Source organism: Engraulis encrasicolus, chromosome 18 (genome assembly GCF_034702125.1).
Source record: "Engraulis encrasicolus isolate BLACKSEA-1 chromosome 18, IST_EnEncr_1.0, whole genome shotgun sequence".
In the NCBI taxonomy this organism is placed as follows: Eukaryota; Metazoa; Chordata; class Actinopteri; order Clupeiformes; family Engraulidae; genus Engraulis; species Engraulis encrasicolus.
The window spans coordinates 15,814,330-15,826,437 of NC_085874.1; the positions used below are offsets into that span (position 1 = coordinate 15,814,330).

The 12,108-nt window shown below is 43.2% G+C and overlaps 1 protein-coding gene and 1 long non-coding RNA gene across 2 annotated transcripts in view; both read left to right on the forward strand.

Moving 5' to 3' along the window:
- Nucleotides 1-12,108, forward strand: part of pex7 (peroxisomal biogenesis factor 7) — a 72,251-nt gene that overhangs the window by 28,920 nt on the left and 31,223 nt on the right. Inside the window, exon 7 of the mRNA XM_063222376.1 lies at nucleotides 7,929-7,984. Coding sequence (XP_063078446.1) covers nucleotides 7,929-7,984 — 56 coding nt within the window. The remainder of the gene's footprint in view (nucleotides 1-7,928; nucleotides 7,985-12,108) is intronic.
- LOC134468460 (uncharacterized) lies at nucleotides 3,709-5,317 on the forward strand. Its single transcript, XR_010038806.1, has 3 exons — nucleotides 3,709-4,178; nucleotides 4,497-4,633; nucleotides 5,187-5,317. It is a non-coding gene; the product is annotated as an uncharacterized LOC134468460 (long non-coding RNA).

Consider the following 12,108-nt stretch of genomic DNA (forward strand, 5'->3'; position numbering starts at 1 on the left):
GACAGAGCGCAGGCGCAGTAGTTCCATAACGGCACGAGAGCAACGGCTTTTCAAAACTGAGCATGTGCATAATTTCGCGTGCGCCGATGCAGCCAGATGATTGGATCACTGGCAACGCAGCTAAGCAGGCACATTGGCTCTTGTTACCAGAAAGGCGGGAGATGTGCGGGTAGACGCCATATTTGCGTTACGAATCTTCACCGTTAATTTCTATGTACCTGTTCTATCTCCTCTTACTAGAATATTTCTGGTGAGACGCTCGGCAGTGGAGAAAGCACAAGAAACATGGCGGCGGCAATGGAACAGCGCTCGTTTGATTCTGCATTGGCATCAGACTTGGGGTTTTCGTTAAAACGTGAGCAAGAGGAGGCTCTACGTTCATTCATTTTTAAGAAGGACGTTTTCGCCGTGTTACCGACAGGCTATGGCAAAAGTCTTATCTACCAGTTAACTCCACTGGTAGCCGAAATGATGGGGCTCTTTGAAAACCCGATGGTGGTACCGGTAGTCGTCTCGCCCTTGTTAGCCCTAAGGGACTGTTCGTAATTTACCGGGGGGGGAGGGCTGGTGCGTAGGGGGGGGAGGGCCATGATGAAAAAAAATGAGGTGGAGGGGAGGGCCATGGCAAAAAAAATCGGAGTTAGGGGGAGGGCCATGGGAAAAAAAACGAATTTATTTTATTTTATTTTTATTTATTTTTTTTAAACAATAATAAAACATGCTCTGAAACACATCGCTTTGCGATGCACGGTCCCGGTGCATATAGCACTGAAGCGTGTATCTGTAGTCAAAAAACTATCAGGTGCAGCTACTGTAGATTGCCCGCGCTGACTCTCTTTCACTGTAGGATTGCTAGTGCTACGGAGGAACATTGAGCATCATAGAAAATGCCCGTGAGCAAATATCAAACTAGCTGAGTTGAACTATATGAGCTAAACAGTTTGGGAAGTTTTGACAACGAATTGGATGGGCATTTCCAGAGGAATTTTGGAGAGGTGTTGTAGTCAACTGGTGGTCACAGCCTCTGGTAAGTCATGATTTTATTTATTGGCACCGCCGTGTGCTTTACATTTGTGTTCAAAGAACTTTTAGACCCCAACCAGACCGGAAAGAACAGTACCTAGGCCTATACGTACTTTGGTAGAACGGTGCAGTGACGCGAGTTTGTTTTGTTAGCTTGTGGTGTCAAGGTACAGTATAAAAGTGGTATTAACGGCGATGTGTTGGCCATGCATCATAAGGTCTTGAAACCATTGGAGGAGCTAACTTGTTGTGAAGAGAAGTCTCATCACTTTGGTGAACAAAAACGGACCGAGGAATTATGTACATTTAAAGCGTGACGGGAGAAGGGAATGTCACCAAAGTTGTGCATCGTGTCAGGTACTTTTGTTTCTTGCTGTGGAGATTGGATTCGTAGAAGCGTGTATTGGTATGCTAGGTCTTGGCGGTTGCTGGTAGTCTAGCCTAGCCTCGGAGTTGGCTATGGGGTGAATCTGAAGGAGAGCACAGCCGATAGTGTGCCTGGCTTGTCTATCATCATCACAGTTGTCAAAGTTGAATTGCCGCGGTGTGTAATGGCTGTGCTATTGTTGGATGTTTTGGAATGTTGTACTGGTTCTGTTTTGGCAATTTGTTCCTTTTGCCTCTTGCTGCTGATTTGACCACCATAGCACCACCTATTAATGCGTCTTAATGGCCTACGTTAAATGCAAACTAAAGGTGGCTTTCTCACTCTCCCTGTATCAATAGCCAGCAATGGCTCGAGCTGCTTTGGCGCTTAGCCTACTTCTTGCTCCGATCACATCCCGAACTCTTTGGCCGTCAGAGTGTAATTGCATTCGGGAAGGTAGAGCGCCTGTGTGTGTGCGTGCGTGCTTTTATGCGCGGTCTGGGAGACAGGACAGGGGTCCTGATCGAGATGCACCTGATCCACAGTCGCAATTGCAAGAAAATCTAAATTATTTGAAAGCCCGGTCACCTCTCACGAGTGCATCGCATAGCCTAGTCAAAGCATTTCTTCTAATTTCACACATTGCACACTGCCCATGCTGAAGAGACAAACTGTCAAGGCAGCGCGATTTGCTCGTGAACGCGCCCTCACCTCCACATCAGGTGCGCGTTTCACTTCCGCAAGAAGAACTTAATAATGTCAAAGTGAGATGTTAAAGAAAAAAAAAGTTAAATCTAGCCATCTAGGTAGGCTACATAAGACATGAGGAAGTTATTCAGATGTGATTCGCCATTCCTCACCCTAAAATTGATTAGAACGCAGGAAATTGCATCTAAAAACCAGATTTTTTTTCACATCACCCCCTGGTCAAAACCAGTTCCTGCGTCCCTGGCTTCGCTACTGTGCTGAACATGTAAAACGTACCTTGTGAAAGGCGCTGCTTGTCGAGCAGGGAAATATTGAAGCTGCGGTGGGGAAACTCTCTCCACTTTGTAGTTTACAGTAGTAACAACTCGGACATTGGTATTGAAATGGAAGTTTTTATTATCATTATTATTATTATTATTATTATTATTATTATTATTATTATTTTTACTTAACACGTAAAAAAAATAGTGAAGGCAATTTGTCTTGGTGACAGTGGAGTTAAAAGGCATCCCATGCAGCCGCAGAGGTAGATTCTAGCGGCTTAGGTATCCACTGATATCGATAGCACATAATAGTGCATAGTGCAGGCAACCGCCCTTGATGTAGGCTATACTCTGACTGTTCTCATGATGGTTGTTCATCTACCAATTTTACATAATTATTTTTTACCTGTAGGGGGAGGGCCATGGGAAAACAAAATTGAAATGGGGGGAGGGCCATGGGGAAAAAAATTGAGGTGGAGGGGGGGGCCATGATTTTTTTTTTTGACCGGACTTCCAGCGCACCAGCCCTCCCCCCCCGGTAAATAACGTACAGTCCCTAATGGTAGACCAGGCGAAGGAGGCGAGCAATGTTGGACTCACTGCCATGCAACTGGGCGTCGATAACCCAGCAAACATAAAAATATGTCGTCAGTGCCAGTTGGTCTTCGGAGCAGTCAGGAGGCATGGCTTTTGCTGAACGCTACGTGTTGTCTTCCAAGACAAGGTCCTCGGAGTGGACGAGGTTCACCTCATATAATGGTAAGTGGCATGCTCTTAACAACGTCAGGGTGTGTGTAAAGTATATTCCTAAAAGATGACGGTAATGATTTGGTAAACGCTTCACCCTGTTGCCATTTTAACAGATGGACTGTCGCCCCGGACGTCTCCCTTTTTAATCTCAGTTTACAGTCTTTAATGTTGACTATCTAAACAAAGTCTGTGGTCGTAAGATTGAAGTTTACATGGACGTTGTGTGAGATGAACGTGGGGCTGATTGACTGGGAATGACAGATAAACGGCTGTGTACGGCGGCTAGAGGATACACATGCTGCGTCTTAAAGCGATGGTTCGGAGTAGTTTAGTGTCATGACATGTTATTTTTGTGAGGAAAGTTTGGAGACGGTGCCCAGTATCCATATGCGCTTGAGTCAAGCTAACCGGAAAAACATCGAAGTAAGCCTGCGGCAGAAAACACTTCGGGTGTAAAGGTGGATGGGTGTCACGGTTCAAATGGCATTAGGGTGATTCTACTCCGAACCATCGCTTTAAAGTCGATTCTGTATGAGACAGGTAACCAGTGCAGGTTAAATTTTACACTTTGGAAATTAGTAGCGATTACACTGCACTTCGACGAGACCAGCATGGCGTCGCACTAAAATAACATCGATGTTATGGAGCTAATGGTGCCATACCGGTGGAGTGATCTACACTAGAATCACACTGATACCGTGTATTCAGACAGTTAATACACCGAGTAAACCAACGAAAACACTTCTGAGACTCATTCTTGTGCGTGATTGTATTCTCAAACACTTCAGTGCGGTGAGCATTCCGAGAAACCATTCCCAGTCAATCGAGCCCCACGATGATCTCTCACAACGCACTTGCTCAATTATGTTGAATTAATTGTTCCGTTGATGTGGAAATAACACTAAGAAGCTAGTTTATATGGACTTAATTGCTTTGTGATTGAAGAATAACGTACTGATTTTCCACAGGGGGAAACGTGACAAAGGGAAGGCCTTCAGGTATTGTTTTGGCAAGCTAGGAGAACACATCTGACAGACAAAAAGGTTTCATCAAAGACACACAGACAGGTAAGCTAGTTCTATCATCTGTGGAAAGATGTCTTGGTTGTACTTTACCATAGCCAAATGTTGTGTTTGAGTTAAGGACTGTTCCCCACCCCATCTGAGTTATTGAGGGGGGTCTGTGTTAACAATATCCAGCAGTCTATTAGGCCTACAATCTGTTGTCACAAGTTAACACACTGATTGTAATAGGTAGTGTGAATGTTAATGAGGATCATGTCTGTTTGCTTGATCTTAACAATATGCAACTGTACCAGTTCACCAGCGAAAATATAGGCTACTGTTTGTCTGCCAGCTACATTCTTTTTTTTCCTTTTGTGCAAGCTCCTGAAGTAAAGGACCTACACAGGACCTTCATATCAAGGACATTGACTGTGTGGATCTCGAGGTGCAGTTACCCAAAAGTTGCTACCCACGGAATACCAGGTTTTGAGGGATCCTGCCAGAGCAGAGAATCAACAGTAAGTCATATCTTAACTCCACACAAATACACATACAAGGGTGTGCCCAACACACTTGTACTTTATAATATATTATTTTCTAAGTAATGAGACAAATTGAGGAATACATATTGGCCTGGTTCAGTCAAGTGGGGTTGTTGTCTGTTTCAAGCTACAGGTGTTTGCAAGGCAATTTATTATTTGTCGAAATTAAGGCAAATTTCATACATGTGTGTGACCATTCATCTTGCCACCTGTATTATTTTGTAGTAGGAAGGCAGAAGTCTTATGGCAGTGTGATGCTACAGTAATGCTTACAGTAATTTAAAGAGTATAGTTTACCTTCCTTAAAGCAATGTTGGGATATATGCCTTGCTCAAGGGCACTTTAGGCATGGATGGAGGTGTATGCAGTGGTCAGAGATTTGAGTCAGCAACCCTAGTCTGATCTTAAGACCACCTCACTAATCATTATGCCACACTGCCCACCATGTTAAGAAACTACAATATCAAGCCCCCCTTTGCCGGTATTCATGACTCATGAATTTTTCTGTTTGATTTGTTGTTATTGACAGGATACATTGAAGAGGAGACTCCGACATGACCGCCGGCATCTTGTGTTATTCACCCCCACCACTTGTAATACTGAATGCCTGAATTGTTGTTTGCTGCTCAGACTTTGTCAACAGATATGGTCTTCGACATGTTACCCATAGGTGTGGAAACAGATTGTGACAGTCCAGCAAAATGAGCCAGACAGATAGTAACACTGAAAAAGGACAACGTTGTTCCCATGGCCTCCCACTGCAGAAGACTACAGACGTTCAGTGAAGCACAAACAGCTGTTCCTCTTGTACTTAATAATTTAGTCAGCTGGATTCTAGGTGCCACTAAGGAGCCAACAGTGGATAATTTTGTCAACATTTCAATGGCATACATTAAAAGGGCAGCCTGTAATTGTTTGCCTTGCCTCCATCTTCCTTGCCACCAAGGGGTTGTAGACCGATGCACTAGTCCTCCTGTTTAGGTACAACCATGCAGTTAGGCCAGTCTATTGAAGCACTTATGACTGTTTGTATGTGTTGTGTATCTAGTAATGGATAAATTACCACATGAATAACTGCATATTCATTATATTGATAATTATAATGGCTTCCATTATTGATTAAAAAGGGATCTACCACCACTTGCATTATTGTTTTATTATAAATGAAGCACTGTTAGGAATCAAGGAAGACGGATGCCGAGGCACTCAAGGTTGCATTTTTTTATTATTATTTTTTTTACTTTATTTGGCTACAATGCCTCCCTCAGCATCTGTCTTCCTGGACCAAGTTTGACAGCCCCTACACTGATGAGCACCAAGGAAAAAAGGTGAAGACCCAGAAGCACTCCAATTACCTGCTTGTGTTTGATAATGTTAGGATCCATTTATCCCACTTTAAATGCATGAATATCACTGAAAATTGGAATTGTTTCCATTATTATTATTATTATTTTAATGTATATCATGAAAGGTAACTTGCATTGCCTTTTGAAGCACAGTTTAACAGTTGGACCACTTTGTATAGCCTATATGAACGATCATTATTGATCTTGGATATTATTGATATTGTAGGCCTATTTCTATTTGGGCTCATGTCTTTGCCTTTGGCACCCTCATGCATTATTGTTCTTCAAGATAGAAATTAATCACGGTCATTCTTAACTGTTAAGAATCAATCTGTCTTCCTTAGAGAGATATATATTTTAAAAACCTTAGTTTAGTACAATTTGTGGAACGCAAGAGGACTGATAGCTGTCCAAATCGGCAACGTGATTGGTTTAGCGCGGTCACATGGTGTATCGTGTCTCCTCATTCAGCTGAAGGAAAATATTCCTTCTGTAAACGTCTATACCCTTGGATGTTTTCACGATCCGAACCTCTCTGAAGTGAAACATAGTGTAGCGTTTGGTAGCCAGGGAACACACATGATGTAGACAGAAGTGTCCGTTTAATGGAGACAGTTGGCCATAGCCACGCCACATAAAAATAATGAACAAGTAGGGCTACACTGCTTACCAGTAACCCAACTGTAGCACAGCTGCTACGTAGATCTCTCACAGTAAACAGAGATAACTCCCCGCTCCCCTTATTCGAACCCCAACAGTGCCTCGCACCCACCAAACCATAGAACAGAATCATAGAACCGATGCGTACACAACTTAAGTAACCCCCCAGACTCGCTACAATAGCTTTGGTCAGTTCATCATCTTATGGGCATCGTGTTCGGATGCTGTGGAGCGAGAATGAACGAAAATTGAGGTGACCTGACGGCCTATAAATACAGGAAGATCTCTTTCAAGTATGTTTCACACCGTGGGCTTCCTCGATGCATGCGAGACGTTCGCTGAAACCGACAAAGCTGAAGTTGAACTTTGGAACAGTTTTGTAGGCTATAGTGTTGTAGTACACCGGCAACTCGCATGTCTTTTTGGCAAAAGCGACAACTAGTCCGACTCCATCTCAAAACGTTAAACTTATCCACGGTCCTGCTCACAGCTTCACTACTTCCCTTGTTTACAGTCCCCTCTCCACCACAGCTGTCTGTCGCGCTTACTACGTCACAGTCAGTTGCGCTGATTGGTCAGAGCATTGGCCTATTAGCACAGACATGGTTTGAAAGACAACGGGTTGTGCTCATCAACAATGTTCCGTTTTTTCCATTCATCAGAGCCAGACTAAATTAAGGCATCCAATACATTTAGGCTGGTTTATCAGGCTAATCACGATTATTTGGATCAAAATTGAAATCTCGATGAGTAATCACGATTATTCAACAATAAACAGCTGAATTTTGTGCAGGATGTTGTTTGTGCAAAATGAAATATAACCAAGAATGTATTATGTAAGGGATTAACAAAATACAATTCAATTCTAATTACGAAAAAGGCAATAGCACAAAGCTTAGGTGGGCCTTCTGATGTTTGGCCAGAAATACCCACCTGTCAACATGTTCTGGCTTCAAGGATGCCCAAAACATCTCAACTTTCAGCCAAAACCGTGACTTATTAATTATGCAGTCCTAGCTGCTTTGCATTGATTTTAATATTGATTGTAATGTGCAAAGTAGAATGGTAACAGTGAGTCTGGTTCTGAATAGGGTGTCAAGCATAAATATGACTGACTGACTCTCTGTCTCTCTGTCTCTTTGTCTCTCTCTCTCTCTCTCTCTCTCTCTCTCTCTCTCTCTCTCTCTCTCTCTCTCTCTCTCTCTCTCTCTGTCTCTTTGTCTCTCTCTCTCTCTCTCTCTCTCTCTCTCTCTTTCAACTTGTAGTTTTCCCCTTTTCATCCCACCATCTTGGCATCCTGCTCCTATGATTTCACTGTCAGGTAAGACAATACCCTACGCCTTGTTAAATTAAATATGTCGGTGCAGTGCATGTGTTTGCTCTGCCTCGTTAAACAAAAATCAACACACCTGTCTATTTGCTCTGTAACTACAGCCACTATCAGGAGAGCCACCTGTTCATCAAAAACAAAACAAAACACGTTTTTCCATTTTACAAAGCAATTTTGCACATTTAGGGTTTGAGTATATAATTTAAAATCCATTGTACAGTAGGACAGTAGTTATCTGTATTGTTAAAGCTGTTTTACATGTGGTCCTTTATTGCTGACTGTATTCTGGTTTATGGGTACGTCTGTTTCAATTTGACCATTTCTCCCATGTATGCATGTGATTTTTCTTGTGTTTTTTTGTGTGAAATTAGCATTGGGGACTGAAGCGGACTTTTGCAAAATAAAACTCTTCCCAAAGCTGAACAATCCCTGCTTTCATACTATACACTGAACAGAAACGTACATGACACCAGTCACATGGAAACAGGCTGCGTGTGAGCCCAGGAGCATTGAGTTTATCATTGACTCTGAGAGTGCATAGAGTGCAGATGCTCATCATGATGCCTTGAACAACGATACCTTACACATGGCAATTTGCTAATATCTGAGATATATGGGGCCTTTTGAATATTTTGACTTCCTAGAAAGAAGTAGAAAGTACAGGATTGAAACTGAACATTTCTCTCACCCACAGAAGACATAAGTTAAGTCCTCTCAAAGGCAAAGTGTATGCTTTTAGACATATCAGCACAGTTTTTCTGAAGCATTTTAACTTCTTCAATGAAGACGTCAACTGACACATTCTGCAACAGTAAATGAATAAAATCACAAAAAACTTAATGGGAAATGTTCTCAGTTTTACTCTGAAAGACATGCGGCCTGTTTCATGCGACTGGTCACGGATGATATTATATTTCACTTAAAGTCACTGTAAAATAGACTGTGTTGTTGAAATAGCCTTACATTCCTTAAAAGCCTGGAATTTTAAGCAACATAGAAGTTATTAACAGTAGTGTGCTCTATCTCCATAATATTCCAATGTCAACCAAAGAGCATATGACCATGGAACCGGAGAGCTGGCACTCTGCATTTGAATCTGACATTGCGGGCTGGTGGTTGATTCCAGGGCTCTAAATTAACGCACGCCAACACGCCAAATGCGGGTGAAAAATAATTTTGGCTGGTAGAAAAAATCATCCACTAGCCAAATTGGCCGGTAGCGCGCGCCCGACTGAGCGTTAAACAGCTGCCCGCACAGATCTGTAGCTGCCGTCTGATGAACGTTAAAACGTCGCCTACATTACCCATGAACATTAGTCCTACCGTCATGATGTAGCCCACACCCATTGGCTGACCGTTAATCGCAATAAGGCAGCCTCACATCCATTGGCTGCGTGTTTGATACCCGCGCGCCGCTCGAACTAGTGTTAATAAAATAGCCTATGTTCAATGAGCGGACTAGCGCCGATTACTTTGGTTTTGTAGGTTTGTCAGATGAAAAATAATGTGGCAGTGGTTAAAGCACGGTTATGTGTCGATGAATGCAAGTAATAGCAGCGTAACTGTTGTGACGGTGAAATAGAGTATTGGTGGAGCGAAAACGGCGTGGGTGAGTGAAGGGACAGGACAGCTGTCTGTCAAAACAGTGTCGTTGCCGTCAGAAGCCGTCTGATATTTGCGAGGTCCTCGCAACTACAAACGATGGAGTTGTCGTTTCCTAATGACGCCCACGCCATCGCAAAGACCCTGCACGCGTTTGACATGGATATACGAGTAAGTGAAAAAAAGATAACACAAACTAGCGACGAAAGTAACAAAGTAGCCTAAGCGTGGTGTCCGTGGTGTTATTGGATATCAAGTTGACATAGCGTAACGGTAATTGTCATTCCAAGCGCATCGTAAGTAAACCCAATATTAATTTGACCTGGAGGAACTTGAAGGTGTCACGCAGCAGCAGCATAAACACACAATGCAGACACCATTCACGCACTGTGTGTGTGTGTGTGTGTGTGTGTGTGTGTGTGTGTGTGTGTGTGTGTGTGTGTGTGTGTGTGTGTGTGTGCGCGCGCGGGGGTGTCTCCTGTCCTTCTCCTCTCCGTCTCCTTCTCCTCCCTTCATCTCTTCTCCCCTTCACCTGTCTTCTGTGCATTGTCCATGGTATTTGGCCCACTGTGTGTGAAGTGATGCTGTGTAGGGGATATGTGGTTTTGCTGTGTTTGGTTGTGTGTGTGTGTTTGGCTAGTGTATGTTGAAAGGCTGGTATGTGTGTGACATTAGTGTTGAAGGCATGCTGTGTTTGTGTGAGTTGTAGGCCTATACTGTATGAGGTTTGGATGATGGTGTGTGAGGTAATAGGCTAGTGTTTGGCTGTCTGTGCAGTATATGGAAATGGAATGAAAAATAATGAAATGCAGGTAATAAAAATATAATTACTAAATAATTATAGAATAGACTGAATTATATTGAGTATAATTCATAATATATTCATAATAATATTGTTTATCTGTGTTGAGGACATAGCCTAGTTTAATAAAATAATTAAAAGCAACATAATTAACGCATGGTTTATTTTGGTGAGAAAAAAAAATGGCTAGTTGACCTTCCATTTGGCTAGTAAGAAAAAATGTCTACTAGCCAAATTGGCTGGTGGTGGAAAAAGTTAATTTAGAGCCCTGGTTGATTCACTTGTGACCTGATCATGTACCTAGCCACATGAAAGGGATGTAGACTCACGCACACGCACACGCACACGCACACGCACACACGCACACACACACACACACGCACACACACACGCACACGCGCACGCGCACGCGCACACGCACACGCACACGCACACGCACACGCACACGCACATGCCATGGATGGACGACACCATTGGGATGAAATCGACATTAAAGAAGGCAAAGGCATTTGACTGTCGATGATCTTCCAGAGACTGTCATGAGGGAAGAAAAAAAATCAAATAACCCATGCTCTCTTGTAATTGAATTTTTTAGCACAGAAATGAGATTCCATTCATCAAGCAGCTGCAAAAGGGAAATTCATTCTCAGAGACGCTTTTTTTATTGATGACAAACCGCCGGTGCAACCCACATATTCGTTCAAGTCATGGGTTTTATAGACGAGTGTTTTCCATGGAACATCGGATTCTCCAAAGGTCAGGCTCTCGCTAACCCAACTGATCATCTGGAGCTTGAACACAGCAGAATCGGAAAGAAACCAGTTCTGCGGTTGTGCAGTATAGGGATGGGAATTTTGGCAAACACACACTATTCGAAAATCGATGGCCACTATTCGAATATTTGAATAATACTTAAATATTTTGTCTCTGGCTGTAAAACAGTGTGTGTGTGTGTGTGTGTGTGTGTGTGTGTGTGTGTGTGTGTGTGTGTGTGTGTGTGTGTGTGTGTGTGTGTGTGTGTGTGGGGGGATTTCGGACATGCCTTTCGTGTTAAAAATGAAAGACGAAAGATTTATATTTCCTGAGCAAATGTAGAAAATTAATTAAACTTTGCACTCTTCTTCATTGTCACTTAACATAGTAAAGGAGGTCCATACAGAAATTTTATGTGTTGCCTTTCTTTTTTATGAGTGCTGATTTCGACTATTCTAATATTCGAAAATTGAGTCCCATCTCTAAGTGTGGTTCTCCACCCCTGAAACAACCGCCCCCACGACACACACATACACACTCCTCCACTGACATATTTCCTCGCTGGTGTCTCCTATCCTGACGATGGGGATAGGGGGTGGCAGTAAACCTCTTCTATCTCATTTCAAGCTAGACTGGTTTGAGGTTTTACGGTACGTCTTCTGAGTGAAACTGGGAAAACTGAGCCAGACAGAGGGAAGACGAGGTGAGGCGGTGTTGAGTGAGAGTGAGAGTGAGCAGGGAATTCCTGTTTTGGCGACGGTCGGGCAGTCGATATCATCTAAGTAAGCGCTCCCTAAGGACGCCTACTCAAGGCTGGCACATCGCAGTGCCATCACAACAGCAGAAATGCAACACACACACGCACACACACGCACACACACACACAAGGCCGCTGACAGCTTTGGCTAGGCCCGGGGCAAAGACATCTGAAAGAGCCCCAAACCCAATCAATACAATG